The sequence below is a fragment of the Lucilia sericata genome, unplaced genomic scaffold, assembly GCF_015586225.1.
Source record: "Lucilia sericata isolate MDLA Ls3-8-SP2 unplaced genomic scaffold, ASM1558622v1 Contig000516F_arrow, whole genome shotgun sequence".
Lineage (NCBI taxonomy): Eukaryota > Metazoa > Arthropoda > Insecta > Diptera > Calliphoridae > Lucilia > Lucilia sericata.
This window is the reverse complement of record NW_023994529.1, coordinates 129610-148591: the sequence shown is the minus strand read 5'-3', so window position 1 is coordinate 148591 and position 18982 is coordinate 129610. Positions and strand designations below refer to the sequence as shown.

The window sequence follows — 18982 nt, the reverse complement described above, 5'->3', positions numbered from 1 at the left end:
GGACAACCTTGCCATCCATAAGAATATTTTTGGACAAAATGGGCGGAATGACTATAGTGGGCGTGGCACCTTCCATATTGAGAAAATATTGAATCAGTATATCTCGGAAAATGTAACAGTTAGAGCCCGCAAATTTGGTCGGAGCCACATAAGTCTCAATATAATTAGTTAGGATAAAAAGTGGCCGAACTAGCAGCAGGGGGCGTGGCACCTCCCATATTAATTAAATACACAAATTCATTTATCTTGGAAACTATTAGAGTTAAAAGCTTCAAATTTTGCACGAAGAACTTTAGTATCCATGTAAATATTTTGGGTAATAAATTGGCGGACTACCAATGGGGGGAGCGGTACCTCCCATATGAATTAAATACAAAAAAATATTTTATCTAAGAAACTAATAGAACTAGATTCCTTAAATTTTGCAAAAAGGACTTTCATATTCATCTGAAACTTTTGGGGAAAAAAAAGTGGACTTTCATCATGGGGTGGCTTGGAAACCCCATATGAATTATATAGAAAAATTTGTATATCTGAGATACTGTAGAAGCTAGAATCTTGAAATTTTACATGAACATTCATGTGAACATTTAGAGAAAAATGGGCGGACTTTGAATGAGGGGATTGGCCCCTGTGTATGTATGTATCTATGTTTATTTTGAATAAATTTTACAATAATTTTAAATCTAAATTGCAGTATTACCTAATAAAGAATTATTAAAAAACACAATATAAGGAGAATAATTTATAACAATATTATTTTGACCTTGGCTATTTTCATCAGTTCTACGAATACTTGTAATCTTTATTTCTTTTAAATTATTCTCGCCATTTAGCTCTTTAATGTCATTCTCCAGTTTTGACATTACAATAATGTTTTTGGTTTTTTTTGTGTCCTCCTCATCTTGTCGCCTCTCTTCCGATCCTTCACTTTTTTCTTTTATTAGCTCTTTTAGTTGTTTTAATTGATCATTCAGTTGTAGCACTACCTGTTTCATCTCGTTCCGCTTTGTTATTTGCCTTCCTAGAGTTTTTTCAAGTTTTTGCTTTTCCTCTTTGAGATCTTGGTAATTTTGCATTTCTTGTTTAAGATCATTCTGCTTTGATATTTCCATTTCCAGATCCTTTTCAAGTTTTAGCTTTTGTTCTTTGAATTTTTGCAAATGTTGGATTTCTTGTCTTAATTCATTATGCTTTGATATTTCCTTTTCAAGATAATTTTCAAGTTTTACCATTTCTTCTTTAAGATCATTCTGCTTATATATTTCGATTTGTAAATGTTTTTCAAGTTTTAGATTTTCTTCTTTTAGATTTTCTAATTGATGCAGATGTTGATGTTGTAAATTCTGTTGGCTTTTTAATTCTACTTCTTTAGCGTCAATATTTGCTTGTTTTTGCTGCAGCAACTGTTTTACATTTTGTAATTCCTTTTGCAAAGCTTCATTCTTTTTTAATTCCGTTTGTATATTTCCTTGAAGCTTTTCAAGGGCTTCTAATTCGAGCTTTTTAAGTTGTTGTAATTGCTCTTGGTGTAGATCATGTTGTTTTTTTAGATCTTGCTGTAAGCTCTTAATATCGTCTGTTAAATTTTCTTCTCTTTCTTGAGATTTACACATTTGGTCTTCGTATTCTTGCAATTTTTGTTCGCATTCATAATGTAAATCTTGTCGTCTGTCTATTTCGTTTTGCAGAATCTTCTGCACTTGCAGATGAGTGTGAGTTTCTTGTGTTAAAGTGTGTTTAATAGCATTTAATTCTTCTCTTTCCTTTTTATACTCACAAATAAAGCCATTTTCTGCTGAACACTTATCATCATTCCATTTCCAATTTTCCGACTTTGCCATTTCAACACAATATTCACAATTTTCAAAGAAATCTGGATTGTCGCCAAACCAATTGCTGTATGTAAATTGTTCACCGGTTGAAAGCCAAACAAAGTTTTGTTGTGGAACTTGTGTCAGAATACCACCAATCCATAGAAAAGCCTCCTCAATAGTATTCTGTTCTTGAGCATTTTTAAGCAACAAATTTAATTCTAGAAATTTTTCTTTCGTATATATCTCCACTAAAGTCATGTTCATTGTAGAGCAGGTTAATTGTCCATCAAACCAAGTGAACTGGAATATAGTAATACATATATAATTAGAAAATTTATCTGGTCTATTTCGTACAATATTTTAGTACTTTTTGATCAAAATCTATATAATATGTTTTATTATTATTTGAGGTATAAAGATGCCCCACGGCATTGATTTGGTTAATTTTAAAAATTAATAAATTCGTAGTCACTATAAAAACTAATCCAAAATACATTTTAGTTGTTTCGTCTTGTGCTGAATATAAACAATTAATGCTGTTTATTTAAATTTTGTTTAAATCTGAAAAATTATCGCAAAAAAGAGAGGGAGAGAGAGGAATTAAAATTAAAATATGTTGAACCAGGAATGGAAAAATTTAATTTATAAATAACATAACAAAAAATAGCACTTCTTTAGGTTTTAAAGTACTAAACTAATTTACGTATAGACTGGACCATAACCTAAACTCGAATATAGACTAGACTATAGATTTAACTATAGACTACATTGTAGATTTGACCATAGACTAGATTGTAGAAAAGTAGACTATAAGCTATACTATTGACTAAACTAGACCAGACTATAGACTTGAATATAGACTAGACTGTAGAATAGACTAGATACTAGAGTACAGACTAGACTAAAGACTGAACTAGAGATTAGACTTGACTATAGACTAGACTATAGAATAGACTGGCGATAGACTGGAATATAGAGTACACTATGGACTATACTATAGACTAAACCAACGGTTCCCTAGTGATCCGTAGTAAAATCCTAGGGAGTCCGCGAAGACGAACGAAAAAAAACATGAATAAACAATATTCTGCTTTGATATGTATGTACAAATATCTACAATTTTTGTGCAATAATCCCAAATTTTTTGGTGACTTTTTGAATTTTATTTTTTCGGTTGTTTATCAGGAAGAGGCTAGGCCCTACAAATTTATTGTATAACTTTTATAAAGTAAAGTATTGCGTGATTTGTAATTTTTATTTCCTGTATATGTACTGAAATAATGGTTTTTATTTCAGACAAATAATACTCTGCCTTACAATTAAATTAGGTATACTGGTATTCCGGAGTATGAAGTTCAATTCAAAGACAAGCTTTTTAAAGATTTAAGTTTATCAAATTGTAAGCAAAAGTGTTCTTGTTTCAAAGGACTAAAATTATATATTTCCAAAACAGAGGTGACTCTTTATGCATCTCTTTATAAATATTCCAATCCGACGTGATACACAGATTTTAACTTGATTTTGTCGACCAATACATATTATTAAATTAACATCAGAAAATCCATAGCGTTTCGCGTAAATATGTAGCCAAAAACCATGAAGTAAAATAATTCGTTGGTATTTTAAAATTCAAATTTAAGTTCCAAATTCACAGTACTTTAACAAAGAGTTCAAATCATATATTATGCGAATAACTCATTCCGCAACAACATAGAAGAAGTCCAACTTTCTTATATTATTTTCCCGAAAACTTAGCTCACTTACTCAATTCACCATTTGCAATCGCAACAAATTTTTGAAACGTGACTCCTTAAGCACATGTGACAATATTTGATAAAGAAACCTTTTCGCTACCTTGAAGAAAAATGAACATGAAAGATCTCACAATCATAAAATTAAACATCATGTTAACATATCAACAAAGAAGTCATTCTATCTTCAAAACATGCAATTGAAAACCTATCTGAAATATTATATATTCTCAATGTACGGGAATATTTTATAGATATGACATCTCTACATTTATTAGACCTAGGAATTAATGAACTAGGTCAATTTTCGGATGGACAATTATTTAGAACAATAAGATATCAAAATATGTATGGGGTCCGCGAAATTAAATAAGTTCTTCAAGGGGTCCGCGAAGTAAAAATCGGTGGGAACCGCTGGACTAAACTATAGGTTTGACTATAGATTAGACTATAGGCTAGACTATAGACTTGACTATAGACTAGACTGTAGGCTTGTCTGTAGACTAGACTATAGAATAGATTATAGACTTGACTATATTATAAACTATAGACTAGACTCTAGACTTGACTATAGGCTAGACTATCTACTAGACTCTAGACTAGACTGTAGACTAGACTATAGACTAGACTATAGACTAGACTATAGACTAGACTATAGACTAGACTATAGACTAGACTATAGACTAGACTATAGACTAGACTATAGACTAGACTATAGACTAGACTATAGACTAGACTATAGACTAGACTAGACTAGACTATAGACTAGACTATAGACTAGACTATAGACTAGACTAGACTAGACTATAGACCAGACTATAGACTAGACTATAGACTAGACTATAGACTAGACTATAGACTAGACTATAGACTAGACTATAGACTAGACTATAGACTAGACTATAGACTAGACTATAGACTAGACTATAGACTAGACTATAGACTAGACTATAGACTAGACTATAGTCTATAGATATAGATAGACTATAGTCTATATAGACTTGACTATAGACTAGACTATAGACTTGACTATAGACTAGACTATAGACTAGACTATAGACTAGACTATAGACTAGACTATAGACTAGACTATAGACTAGACTACAGACTAGACTATAGACTAGACTATAGACTAGACTATAGACTAGACTATAGACTAGACTATAGACTAGACTATAGACTAGACTATAGACTAGACTATAGACTAGACTATAGACTAGACTATAGACTAGACTATAGACTAGACTATAGACTAGACTATAGACTAGACTATAGACTAGACTATAGACTAGACTATAGACTAGACTATAGACTAGACTATAGACTAGACTATAGACTAGACTATAGACTAGACTATAGACTAGACTATAGACTAGACTATAGACTAGACTATAGACTAGACTATAGACTAGACTATAGACTAGACTATAGACTAGACTATAGACTAGACTATAGACTATAGACTAGACTATAGACTAGACTATAGACTAGACTATAGACTAGACTATAGACTAGACTATAGACTAGACTATAGACTAGACTATAGACTAGACTATAGACTAGACTATAGACTAGACTATAGACTAGACTATAGACTAGACTATAGACTAGACTATAGACTAGACTATAGACTAGACTATAGACTAGACTATAGACTAGACTATAGACTAGACTATAGACTAGACTATAGACTAGACTATAGACTAGACTATAGACTAGACTATAACTAGACTATAGACTAGACTATAAACTAGACTATAGACTAGACTATAAACTAGACTATAGACTAGACCATAGACTACAGACTAGTCTCTATTAAGATTTAACATATTGTACAGAGATCAGGATTTTCAATCGGTGGTTGGGAATTGAGGCTCCTTTAGAATTTTTTTATTTTTCTTGAGTTTAGTACATTAATACTCATTGATTGAGAGAGAGCTATTCCTACATGAGAACCGTTTAACATACACAGAGAAAACTATGGCCTGCATCAGATCATGATTAAACGACTTTTACAACTTTTTACTCCCACTTTTTGTAAAATAATTTTATTGTCAAATTTGGTATAACAATTAGTATCAACTTTAAATTTACTGAAAAATATAACCATTAATAAAAATTATGCTTTTTTTTTAAATACAACATATTCATAAAATTATATTTTATTAAAAACTTGTACAATATATGTACATGATATTTTAGTACTGTTTACATTGATTAAAAACTATTAAAAAACATAGCGTATGGCGAATAAACATTGATGTTATTTTTACCAGTTTTTTCAAAATTTCCATTTTCCTTATACATTTTCAAATTATCTTCTTCACCTTTTTTCAAAATTTCTTTAAATTTATTTTGTAATTGTGAAATCTTCAAAAGTTTTTGAGGGTCGTTTTCTTTAATTTGTTTTAATAGATCCATCAATATCGGTTGTTTTTCCTGTGTTGAGTCCTTTTGCTTAAGTGTCTCCTTTAAATTTTGCAATTCTTGCTGGATATCGTCGGTCGCTGCTTTATATTCACATGCAAAACCACGTTTTCGTTTACAGTATAAATCATTCCATTGCCAATTTCGTATCTCTACCAATTCAACACAATACTCATCATCACCCGTAAAATCGGGATTATTGGGATACCAATTTGTGTAACTAAATTTTTCACCCGTTGAGAGCCAAACAAAGACATCATTCTCAATTTGAGTTCGAATGCCGCCAGTCCAAAGATAGCCACCAGAACCTTTGTTCGGAACATTTTTGATTAGCTTGGTGATCTCCAGAGATTTATTTTCGGTATTCACTTCCAATAAAGTCATATTCAATTTGGTGCAAGATATATGTCCATCAAACCAGGTAAACTTGAGAAAAATAAATTTATTGTTGGAAATATTATCGATTAATTGATATGTATATATTAAATTTTTTATTACCTTTTGATCAAAATCCATGTAATAGGTTTTATTTGTCTCCGATTTATAAAACTGGCCTAAGGCATAAATTTGATTAATTTTCAAAATCAACAAATTTATGGTCACTAAATAAAAAGCGACAAAATGCATTTTAGTTGTTTTCTCTTGTATTAATTTTATACAATTAATTTCATCGAGTCCATCTTTAGCGTTTATATATAAATATATAATTGGGAATAAGTTAAAAAAATACTAAATCGTTATCGTATTTTGTGCTGTGGTTTTTCGTTATAAGAGAGTTAAAAGTTTGTTTAAAATATTATTAAATTAGTAACAAAATGTCATTAAATATTTCGCTCCCGAAATTGGACGATTTTGTCCATCAGTAGGTCGCCTGTCGAACAAACCTGATTGGTATAATTATTAGTAAAATAACACCCTTTTATTAAGCAGATTATGTTTTGGGATTTTACCTATTCTTCAATTCTCGTTTTAAAGACGATATTAGGGGACATCTTCGTGTGCAATAATAGTATCCCTCATATCATATCGTAAACTAATGACAGTCTGAAAAATAACAAGACTTAAAGATTTATAAAATTTCGATTTTGAAATACAAACTATAGAGTATTGCAAAGTCAATGAGTACTAATTGCATTAGATTATGTACGAAAAATTGTAATAAATTTAAATAACATTCAAAAATGTTTGTGGTTTTCTAAAGAAATATTAATGTTATCATTGAGTAAGTAAGATTTTTGCAATTTTTGACAAATATGTATTTTCTGCATTTGAATAAGACCTAAAGACAAAATACGAGGATGAATTTATAATGTTTTTAAATCCAAATAACTTTTAGTTTACTTTGAATTTTTACGGATCGATTTATTATAGTAGGCGTGGAACCTCCCATATAAAGAAAAATTTTGGTCGGAACCAATTTAACGTCAAAATGATTATTTAAGACAAAAATGGGCGGTCTATCGTTGGGCGGAAATTCGTTTGCACGAACATCTGAGGAATCTTCCATAGGAATTAAATACAAAAATTCGTATATCTGAGAAAATATTAGAGCTAAAATCCTCAAATTTTGCATCCATGTAAGAATTTGGGTAACAATGGGGGGAGTGGTATCACCCATATTATCCATTTCATCCTTTTGAACATTTTCGGGAAAATTAATTAAATACAAAAATTCGTATATCTGGTAAATTTTTAGATCTAGAATGTATACAACATCAAATCCGAAGAAATACACCTAGGCTACTATCGGGTCTGCTGTTCACTCCTTTTCATGAAAAAAAAAAAATGTTTACTGAACGTATTACTTTTCAATGTTCAGAAACTCAGTTTCCTGGACAAAATTCCTAAGAATTTTTCGAACAGTGTTAGTCAGAAATGTTATTTCCTGAATAACATCACTTCCAAGATACTTGGATCTAACTTCTACGAATGCCTGACAGTGGCAAAGAAAATTTTCCAGAGTTTCACTAAATGGTTAAGTCCTCTCCACATGCTCTATGTTCGTCTGAATCCGTACGTCCAATTTTGTATAGATGTGCTCGTAATCCTGTTTGTCCACTCAGAATACGTACCAACATACCAACCTCAGACTTGCTCATTTTGAGGAGTTTTCTCGTCTAGCTCTCATCACGGTCGCCCCATAGGATCTTTGTGGTTCTACCCACCGTTTCATCATTCCAAGAGGACTTATGGGTTTCTCTCAACCATATTTTTAATTCAGCTTTTGTTCCGTCGAAAGGTTTTGCTTTCGTCAGGTTAACTACTTCGAGCTTCCTTCGCTTAAAAGCTATTATATTCGCCCGTTCGTTGCCGACTAATCCCGAATGACCTGGTACCCATATAATGTAGACCTTACCTCTGGGAGAATATTCAGTTAAAGCTTTCTTAAAATCCAAAAGGTCTTAGATTTAATTCTATCACCTGATATCGCCCTAATTGCCTTCTGGCTGTCGGTAAATATATTAAGGGCTGTGGGCGACATATTTATTCTAGTCCAATTTACATATTCCATTATTGCTCGTACTTCTGCCTGGAAGCCGTTATTATGATTAGGTAAACGGTGGTATATTTCTGTTTCTGGGTCTTCCATATAGAACCCCAGGCCCACTTTGTCCCTACTAGTATTTGCTCTAATGTTCCGCTTGATCAAGACATTCTATCTGTGATTAGCGTTTCAAAGTTTCCGACATATTCTGTATCTGGTATGCGATCAGGCAGTCCGATTATTGTGTATAACCTTCCAATGTGTCCAGTATACATTGATGACGTGTCCTATAATCGTTTTTGGCCAGTTCGCCTAAAGTAAAGAGTCGTTCGACTGTAAGCGCCGCCTCATATCTTAAACATGTTTCAATGGGTGAAATATCTAGCAACGCACAGTGGGGCAGAATGGAAATTTTTTGGAAATAAATCTGGCATTTCTAAACGGCTGATCCGATCGGGATAAAATTTGGCGTGAGCGTAGCCAAGGAGTATTCGAGTTTAAGTTTTGAAGATGAACCCTGCAGATGCCCCAGGGACGGCGCTGTGGCGGCTCAAAGTAGGGTACCTACGACATGTAAAATTTTTAAACTCGTGCCATTTTTTTGTTTTTCACCCAAATACAAAGATTTTTATATTTTGTGAAAGCGCTCGACGAGATCTTGAAAAAACATGCTTGGACATACTACTTACCTCTTATAATATCCGAGTTATAGGCATTTAAAAATTTAGTGATACAAAATTTACCATACCTTGGTCCGCCTTTTTTTGAATACCGGGCGTAATTTTGGACCAAATGGACTCAATTTTTTCTTGTTAGTTAGACAACAAAATTTCCAAAAATATACGTTTTTTAATTTAAAAATTCAAAAAATTTTAGATTTTTGGCGTTTTTTTGCCAAAAATGTGTCTTAACTCTTTTATTAATAAAATAAAATTTTTATTAAGAACATATAACAATTTTATAGTTTTCTAAAAGGTATCTTTACGCAGAACGCTTTAGCGTAAAATACTTGTCCTATTTTTTGAAAATGTTGCCACTGCGTCCTTCCGAATATGACCTATTTTTTATCAAAACTTCAACTTTGGGCGACATGTTCTAAAATCCCAAAGCTGGGATCAGAAAACTAAAAGCAGTTTTGGAAACCTCAATATGTTTTCTATTTACTCCAAAAGTATTTTCCCAGCCCTGAAAGAAATGTGGACCCTATGGGCAAAAAAGTAAAAAATCCCATTTTTGGGATTTTCATTCCTATTTTTGGGAATTGCGGGATGCCCTTTGACCTTTTCAATTTTTTTTGCATATTCTTATTCGAAATGACAAATTTAACAAGCGTTGAAAATTTCATTGAGTTTTGTTCATAAATAAAGATTTTGTCATATATTACATATTTGTTTAATTTCTAAAACTATGATTTATATCAAAATTTTAATAGGATCGCAGATAGCTACAACAATTTAGTCCATATTTATCCCTTAATATCATTTTTTAGTTAGATATGGAAATTCTCGACCCTTTACAAAAAATTTCAAGCCAATATCTCAATTACATTCAAAAATATGTTCATTTAAACCTGTGTCCTTTAATTTCATCTTTTTCATATTTTAGTATTAAGTATGACAGCACATATTTAAATCTTATATTTACCTATTTTCTATTTGTTTGGTTATCCTTATAATTGAAAGGTCCTATTATGCTTAAATTTTCAAAAATTTATAACTATTTTTTACCTAAATTTTTTCGACAGATCATTTCGTTCTGTTTCGTTTATGATCATGTAGGTAAAAATATACAGGTAATGATAATTTCGATTCATTCACTAATAAGAAATATCAATGACTGAATTACAGGTTATAGTAATATAGTCCTAAATGTTAATAGGTAGACAATTCGTAATTTTTTACTTTGGAATACCTGTATCGGAAATGACAAGAATTGGTATATAAGTAAACTTCTCAGATTTTAAGTACCATATTTAATAAATCTACAATGAAGATTACATTAAAGTACGAAGAGTTGTGTTCCGTTTTATGGAGTATATCTTCAAAAGAGCCAGAAAGAATTGAAGACATTTAAAATTATATAAAAACTACATATAGTAGAAAAGTAGACAAAACAGGCATATCAAAAATTGAAAACTTTTTGATGTAAAAAGTAAGTCTGTGGATGGAAATCAAAAGAAATTTCGATTAAAATTTTGTAGTTGGATGGAAACTACTACGGAAATCTCAACTTACAACACATCAATAGGAGCGCCTTGCAAGTCATACGAAGACTTATGTTCAAGGTAAAAAAAAGAGGGTCACACAAAAACTTTTTTCAATCTCAAATGAGGAAATTGCTGATACATTTAACGAAATGCTGAAAAAGGAAAACCAACATATGGATGTCGTACATATTGCAACTATTCTTCCTAATGCATCACCAAAACGACTTAAGCGAATTGTGGAAAGTATACCAACTCCAACAACATAATCAAATTTTACTGAAGAGGAAGCAATAGCGCTTATGTTGGAACTGGGTCTCAGTCGAATAAGTACCAAATATTAAGGAAAGCTCTGCATGAAAAAGGACACAATATATTACCATCATACAAGGCGATCCAGGAAAAAAAAAAAACAAACTATCCTACTAAATCAACAAAAAATAATGAAGAATTGAATGAAATGAGAGCTGCGGAAAAAAGCAGAATCCAAGAAGAATTTAAAGTTCAGATGGGATTAAACATCGACAAACCACTTTCAAGTTGCGGTAGTACAAATGACGGTAATACGTCGAGAAGGTTTTTTCGTGATTTTGAAATTACTTCAAAAATAATTGGAATCGACAAGGAGTTGCTTCGAAGAGTTAAAACTATTTTAATGGCACTGAATAGTAAACATAAAATTAATGAAAATCGATTTGGGGAATACACATCTGAAATTTCTAAATTACTTGTATCTCTGTATCCATGGAGGGAACTAACACCAACAGTACACAAAGTATTGTGTCATGGTCAAATAATAATTGAATCGAATATTCTTCCACTTGGAGAGTTAACAGAAGAAGCCCAGGAAGCGAGGAATCGAGATTTTAAGCATGTTCAACTATTCAGCTCAAGAAAATGCTCCAGAAGATATTTTTAATAGTTTACTTCTATCTTCTGATCCTGTTCTTTCAACTATGCGAAAAAGATGGATTTGTTATGAAACTCTATCATCTCAAAACAAGGAAGATTTAAAGGACTTATATTACCTTCTGGATATCGTGACCCTATATTCAAAAAGTGCGAACTCAATTTTGGGCAAAGTAAGTTTTTGATGCAAAAGGATTCCTCAATGCATGATCCACGTCTGGTATAAATTTGAAACCAAAAAAGCAATTTTTGCACTTTTAACAACAATTTTTGTTAATATGCTATCTCAAAGTTAAATTTTTATTGAAGAAAATAAGTGCTAACTTCCATACAAATTTTACAACATTTTTTAAAACTTCAAATTTATTTAAAATTTATTTTGTATATTAACAAGATGGACATGCTGAACACAAAACAGGTTAAGATTAATAAATTGAATGTATAGTTTTTAAGATATGATCATTTTTATATATTTGTATATAAAGCCAGTTTTATACTTTAAATAATGTTTTTCCGAAAATTGTAAAGTTATTTCAGAAAACGTTTATAACACTAAGATCTATAATATTCTATGGTTTCAATTTAGAATTCTGATTATAAAAAAGTCTTTAAATGTGCAAATTATGGAGTATTATTCAAAAAATATTGGTACTTTTTATATTCAAAAACTTTTCATAATTTAAAATATTTGTACTGAGAATAAGGAATAGTAAACAAGCAGATATGCCATGAGTTTTTCTACTTAAATGGTGTAAATGCATCTTATTGGACTTACTGGTTTGACTTATATCCCTTTAAAAAAAAAAAAACATTTCATAAAATTATAAAATAACGCATATTATTAGAAGAAATTTTTGTTCTATTCTTTGAACAAAACATGCTAACTTAGAACAAATATTTGTTTTTTTGTCGACCAAAAAGTGCTATCTTAAATAAGTCGCTAAAATATGCAAAATATTAAAATTTTTTCATAGGTAAGAATTAGTAAGGATGTTAAAAACGTATTATGGAAGAAATATTTTCTTTTAGTGCAATATTTCACGAATTAAATAGTTTTTTTGCTTTCCTGAAAACTAGACTTTATTGATTTAGCACTTTTTGAATATAGGGTATCGATATGTATACCGATATGACAGATTATTTTATAGAAAATAAGTAGTGTTAGGAATTAACTATATAAGTAGGTTGTAAGAATTAATTGTATTATGTTTAAGATAAACAGTTCAAATAAAAAAAGCTATTATACTAACTGATGATATTGTATTAAATTGTGTTTTATATTTCGGTGGGCGGGAAAGGTAATTTGTGTGGGGTGATTTAGGTGTTGTTGTGCGTGGCTCATAATAAAATTATAATTTTTTTTATTTTATATATAATATTATAATAAAATAATTAACTAAATAATTTTTAAAAATTGTCCAAATATTTTATTCAACACCAAATGTATGTTCTGTCATACTTAATACTAAAATATGAAAAAGATGAAATTAAAGGACACAGGTTTAAATGAACATATTTTTGAATGTAATTGAGATATTGGCTTGAAATTTTTTGTAAAGGATCGAGAATTTCCATATCTAACTAAAAAATGATATTAAGGGATAAATATGGACTAAATTGTTGTAGCTATCTGCGATCCTATTAAAATTTTGATATAAATCATAGTTTTAGAAATTAAACAAATATGTAATATATGACAAAATCTTTATTTATGAACAAAACTCAATAAAATTTTCAACGCTTGTTAAATTTGTCATTTCAAATATGAATATGCAAAAAAAAAAATTGAAAAGGTCAAAGGGCATCCCGCAATTCCCAAAAATAGGAATGAAAATCCCAAAAATGGGATTTTTTACTTTTTTGGCCATAGGGTCCACATTTCTTTTAGGGCTGGGAAAATACTTTTGGAGTAAATAGAAAACATATTGACAACAAACTATCCTACTAAATCAACAAAAAATAATGAAGAATTGAATGAAATGAGAGCTGCGGAAAAAAGCAGAATCCAAGAAGAATTTAAAGTTCAGATGGGATTAAACATCGACAAACCACTTTCAAGTTGCGGTAGTACAAATGACGGTAATACGTCGAGAAGGTTTTTTCGTGATTTTGAAATTACTTCAAAAATAATTGGAATCGACAAGGAGTTGCTTCGAAGAGTTAAAACTATTTTAATGGCACTGAATAGTAAACATAAAATTAATGAAAATCGATTTGGGGAATACACATCTGAAATTTCTAAATTACTTGTATCTCTGTATCCATGGAGGGAACTAACACCAACAGTACACAAAGTATTGTGTCATGGTCAAATAATAATTGAATCGAATATTCTTCCACTTGGAGAGTTAACAGAAGAAGCCCAGGAAGCGAGGAATCGAGATTTTAAGCATGTTCAACTATTCAGCTCAAGAAAATGCTCCAGGCAATCACAGAATGAAGATATTTTTAATAGTTTACTTCTATCTTCTGATCCTGTTCTTTCAACTATGCGAAAAAGATGGATTTGTTATGAAACTCTATCATCTCAAAACAAGGAAGATTTAAAGGACTTATATTACCTTCTGGATATGTATACCGATATGACAGATTATTTTATAGAAAATAAGTAGTGTTAGGAATTAACTATATAAGTAGGTTGTAAGAATTAATTGTATTATGTTTAAGATAAACAGTTCAAATAAAAAAAGCTATTATACTAACTGATGATATTGTATTAAATTGTGTTTTATATTTCGGTGGGCGGGAAAGGTAATTTGTGTGGGGTGATTTAGGTGTTGTTGTGCGTGGCTCATAATAAAATTATAATTTTTTTTATTTTATATATAATATTATAATAAAATAATTAACTAAATAATTTTTAAAAATTGTCCAAATATTTTATTCAACACCAAATGTATGTTCTGTCATACTTAATACTAAAATATGAAAAAGATGAAATTAAAGGACACAGGTTTAAATGAACATATTTTTGAATGTAATTGAGATATTGGCTTGAAATTTTTTGTAAAGGATCGAGAATTTCCATATCTAACTAAAAAATGATATTAAGGGATAAATATGGACTAAATTGTTGTAGCTATCTGCGATCCTATTAAAATTTTGATATAAATCATAGTTTTAGAAATTAAACAAATATGTAATATATGACAAAATCTTTATTTATGAACAAAACTCAATAAAATTTTCAACGCTTGTTAAATTTGTCATTTCAAATATGAATATGCAAAAAAAAATTGAAAAGGTCAAAGGGCATCCCGCAATTCCCAAAAATAGGAATGAAAATCCCAAAAATGGGATTTTTTACTTTTTTGGCCATAGGGTCCACATTTCTTTTAGGGCTGGGAAAATACTTTTGGAGTAAATAGAAAACATATTGAGGTTTCCAAAACTGCTTTTAGTTTTCTGATCCCAGCTTTGGGATTTTAGAACATGTCGCCCAAAGTTGAAGTTTTGATAAAAAATAGGTCATATTCGGAAGGACGCAGTGACAACACTTTCAAAAAATAGGACAAGTATTTTACGCTAAAGCGTTCTGCGTAAAGATACCTTTTAGAAAACTATAAAATTGTTATATGTTCTTAATAAAAATTTTATTTTATTAATAAAAGAGTTAAGACACATTTTTGGCAAAAAAACGCCAAAAATCTAAAATTTTTTGAATTTTTAAATTAAAAAACGTATATTTTTGGATCTGTAAATGATATTGATCTGAAATTTTTTGTATATTATTGGAAATTTTGTTGTCTAACTAACAAGAAAAAATTGAGTCCATTTGGTCCAAAATTACGCCCGGTATTCAAAAAAAGGCGGACCAAGGTATGGTAAATTTTGTATCACTAAATTTTTAAATGCCTATAACTCGGATATTATAAGAGGTAAGTAGTATGTCCAAGCATGTTTTTTCAAGATCTCGTCGAGCGCTTTCACAAAATATAAAAATCTTTGTATTTGGGTGAAAAACAAAAAAATGGCACGAGTTTAAAAATTTTACATGTCGTAGGTACCCTACTTTGAGCCGCCACAGCGCCGTCCCTGGGGCATCTGCAGGGTTCATCTTCAAAACTTAAACTCGAATACTCCTTGGCTACGCTCACGCCAAATTTTATCCCGATCGGATCAGCCGTTTAGAAATGCCAGATTTATTTCCAAAAAATTTCCATTCTGCCCCACTGTGCAACGTTTCCAGAGCCTTGGTTGAAGTAGTACACATGGCACAACTTATACCCAAGCAACATGTACGCTGAACTCTCTGTAGTAGTTTGATATTAAACTTTTTGTTCAAAGCAGTCTACCAGATTATTGATGCATAAGCTAGAATTGGTCTAATTACAGTTTTATAAAGCCAATTTGTCATAGTAGGACTAAGACCCCATTTCATGTCTATAGTGCTCCATCATATCGCCCAGCACCGATGTGCCTTGTGCATCCTTTCCTCTATGTGATGTCTCCATGTTAATTTCCGGTCAAGGATTATACCTAAGTACTTAACTTTGTCTGTCACCGATATCTGCTTGCCTAGGAAACAAGGTTCAGTATACGTAGAAATGTAAGTCTTTCTTGTGAAAAGACAGATATCTAGATTAACATTGAGCCCAGCTTAAGGCCGTATACAGAGTCTCCTCAGCTATTCTATACAAGTAATTTTTGTAAATGTTAATTTCTAAAAATTATTCGAATAAAAAAACCATGTTATAGTGTATATCAATCGGCATAGAATCATTTTCTGAATTGTTTTAGCTATGTATGTCTGTCCGTCCATGTAAACCTTGTAATTAAACTACAATTTTAAATATAATTCAATGAAATTTGGTACATGATTTTCTATTGTACCAGGGACGAAGCCTATTGAAAATGGTTAAGATCGGTTCACTAATTTACCTAGCCCCTATACTACAGAACCTCCTGAATATAGCTTTTGAACTCATACTTATGTTTAATATAGTTACTAGTATCTAGACAAAAATGGCACAACGTTTTATACTTGCCGGTACTCGGTACTCACTTGACCCTAGCCCTCATATAAAGACCCCTTCAGAAAATATTTAAGCAATTTAATAATTTAACTAATTTCTTACTTGTTGTAACCCTTTTAAAAACATTTTTTAAACCTCTGAACTATGGTTCAGACCATTACTTTTTATTGATAAGATCTTAAATCCTATAAGGTTTTACAATATTAATTTTATTTATTCGAAACATTTGTGTTATTTACTTCTGACGTAACATAATATAATGTCAATTAGGCTTTGTAGAATCGTGAAAGTTCGAATTATTAAAAAACGTATAGTATGGTGAATAATATACGATAATATTATTTCCACCATTAATTGGTATTTCACTTTTTACCAATTGATTTGAATTGTCTTTGAATTCTTTGCTTGGTCTCAATGCCTTGCTGATGTGATTTTGTAATTGTGAAGTTTCAAAAGGGTTTGTCGATTGATTATTCGGTTTTTGTAAAATTTGCTGCAAATTTTGTTGCTTTTTTATTTCAATTTGCAAATTTTCTTGCAATTTTTTAAGTTCCTTTTGCAAGTTATCATTTTCTTTTAATAAATTCTCCACATGTTCTTGTGATTGTTGTAATTGTTTTTGATGTCTTTGTTGCAAGTCTTTTTGTTCCTGCAATTCTTTTTGTATTTTTAACTTTTGCTTGTCCACTTCTTGTTTGTTTGTTTCTTGCTGAATTTCATTTTCTTCTTCTTTACATTCACATATAAAACCACCTCTTGTTATACAGGAATCATCATTCCATCTCCAGTTTTCGACCCTCACCAATTCAACACAAAATTCATTATCGTAAAAGAAATCCGGATTATTATCATACCAATTGGTGTACGTAAAATCTTCACCCGTTGATAGCCATACGAATTGTTTAGTCGGAAAACGATTTAGAATACCGCCAATCCAAATAAAATCTCCTTCAATATTATTTTGTTCTTGGACTTTTTCAATCAACGAATACAACTCCTGGGATTTTGTTTTCGTCTTTATCTCTACCAAAGTCATATTCATTTGTGTGCAATAAATTTGACCCTCAAACCAGGAGTACTTGAAGAAAAATTTATATAATTAAAATTGTTGTTCTAAATTTTCTGTTGTATTCAGATTTTATTACCTTGCGTTCAAAATCTATATAATACGTTTTATTCGCATCTGAGGTATATAGATTGCCTAGGGCAGATGCTCGAATAATATTCAAAATTAAGAGCTTTACGATCACTATAAAGAAGAACGCCTTAGACATTTTACTTGTTTCTTCTTACGTTGATTATAAACAAATAATTGTTTTAAGTAAAAAATTTAAGATATATCCATTTAGAGTTTACATTTTTTTTGGTGATAAAATATGACCACATAGGTTTATACTTACTTTTATCGCTGGTTTGGTTTATTTTTGAAACCAAACACATTAAACATCCGCAATAATACTAATTTCAAATTTATGATACCCTTCAACTTCGTGAGAAGGATATACATTTGTATGTGTATAAGTTTGTCATTCCATTTGTAACTTCCACAATATAATTTTCCGACCCATTAATATATAAAATGTATATATTCTGGATCCTTATAGATAACGGAGTTGAAATCAATTTTCTGAAGACCCCAGATATCTTCGGGATTCAAAACTTGAATTATTCTGTCAGACATGCTTTCGAGAAGTTTTCTTAGAAATTCGACAAAATCCGTCCATAAATAACGGAGATATAAGCAAAAATCTGAGACAACCTCTGAAAATTCCATAATAAAAGACAATTTATTGTTTGATTTGATAAAAAAGCAACAACAACACTGCTTATTGAAAAAAAACGTATGTTTGGATATGTGTTGGTTTCATTGCTTTGCTTATTTTCCTGTTGACATCCTGTTGTATGGGGGCTAGGTGAAATAATGTAAACTTCATCAAATTATCTTGAAAATTGCAACCTGTTCTTCGATTAGAATGATTATATGGACGGACATGGTTTAATCGACTCAGAAAATAATACCAAGCCGATTGGTATAATTTAAGGTGGGTGTAACAAATGGACTTTAATTAAGATATGAACTTTGATAATATTGGCGTTCAATATGATGGCTTAATATACATTTTTTTGCTTAGTATTCGTTTTATCTGTCCGTATTCGCCATGATTATTGGCCACATCGGCCGTAACCTTTTACACTTATTCATTATGCGAATAATCTGGAAACGAGACAAACAAAGATTCCTTGATTATACAAATAAGTTTTATTCGAATGACAACCCTTTCGCTATTTACAAAATCGATATTAATTCGACATCTATGACGATTGCACTTGTTTTGAAAGAAACTCCTCCCCCCCTTTTGGGGGCTCTACAGGGTTATAAATCTTCTAGTTATCATGTATATTTATTAATTTTT

At 30.7% G+C, this 18982-nt stretch overlaps 2 protein-coding genes across 2 annotated transcripts; both read right to left on the bottom strand.

Moving 5' to 3' along the window:
• Window positions 1-686: 686 nt before the first annotated feature.
• Window positions 687-6658, bottom strand: LOC119605760 (trichohyalin-like). Its single transcript, XM_037959047.1, has 3 exons — window positions 6494-6658; window positions 5794-6421; window positions 687-2005 (listed from the first exon to the last, which is right to left on the bottom strand). Exons 1-3 carry the CDS (start codon window positions 6620-6622, stop codon window positions 687-689), a joined length of 2076 nt encoding a protein of 691 aa, XP_037814975.1. The 5' UTR covers window positions 6623-6658.
• A 10035-nt stretch (window positions 6659-16693) lies between these two features.
• Window positions 16694-17874, bottom strand: LOC119605759 (lectin subunit alpha-like). The gene is made up of 2 exons (XM_037959046.1): window positions 17714-17874; window positions 16694-17646 (listed from the first exon to the last, which is right to left on the bottom strand). Exons 1-2 carry the CDS (start codon window positions 17840-17842, stop codon window positions 16831-16833), a joined length of 945 nt encoding a protein of 314 aa, XP_037814974.1. The 5' UTR covers window positions 17843-17874; the 3' UTR covers window positions 16694-16830.
• Between the last annotated feature and the right edge of the window lie 1108 nt (window positions 17875-18982).

Coding starts and splice junctions, on each gene's coding strand:
- LOC119605760 (XM_037959047.1), bottom strand. CDS start 6,622: ATGCATTTTGTCGCTTTTTATTTAGTGACCATAAATTTGTTGATTTTG. Junction 6,422..6,493: donor ACATGGATTTTGATCAAAAG/GTAATAAAAAAT, acceptor ATTTTTCTCAAG/TTTACCTGGTTTGATGGACA. Junction 2,006..5,793: donor ATACGCTATGTTTTTTAATA/GTTTTTAATCAA, acceptor AAAATGCTCAAG/AACAGAATACTATTGAGGAG.
- LOC119605759 (XM_037959046.1), bottom strand. CDS start 17,842: ATGTCTAAGGCGTTCTTCTTTATAGTGATCGTAAAGCTCTTAATTTTG. Junction 17,647..17,713: donor ATATAGATTTTGAACGCAAG/GTAATAAAATCT, acceptor TTTTTCTTCAAG/TACTCCTGGTTTGAGGGTCA.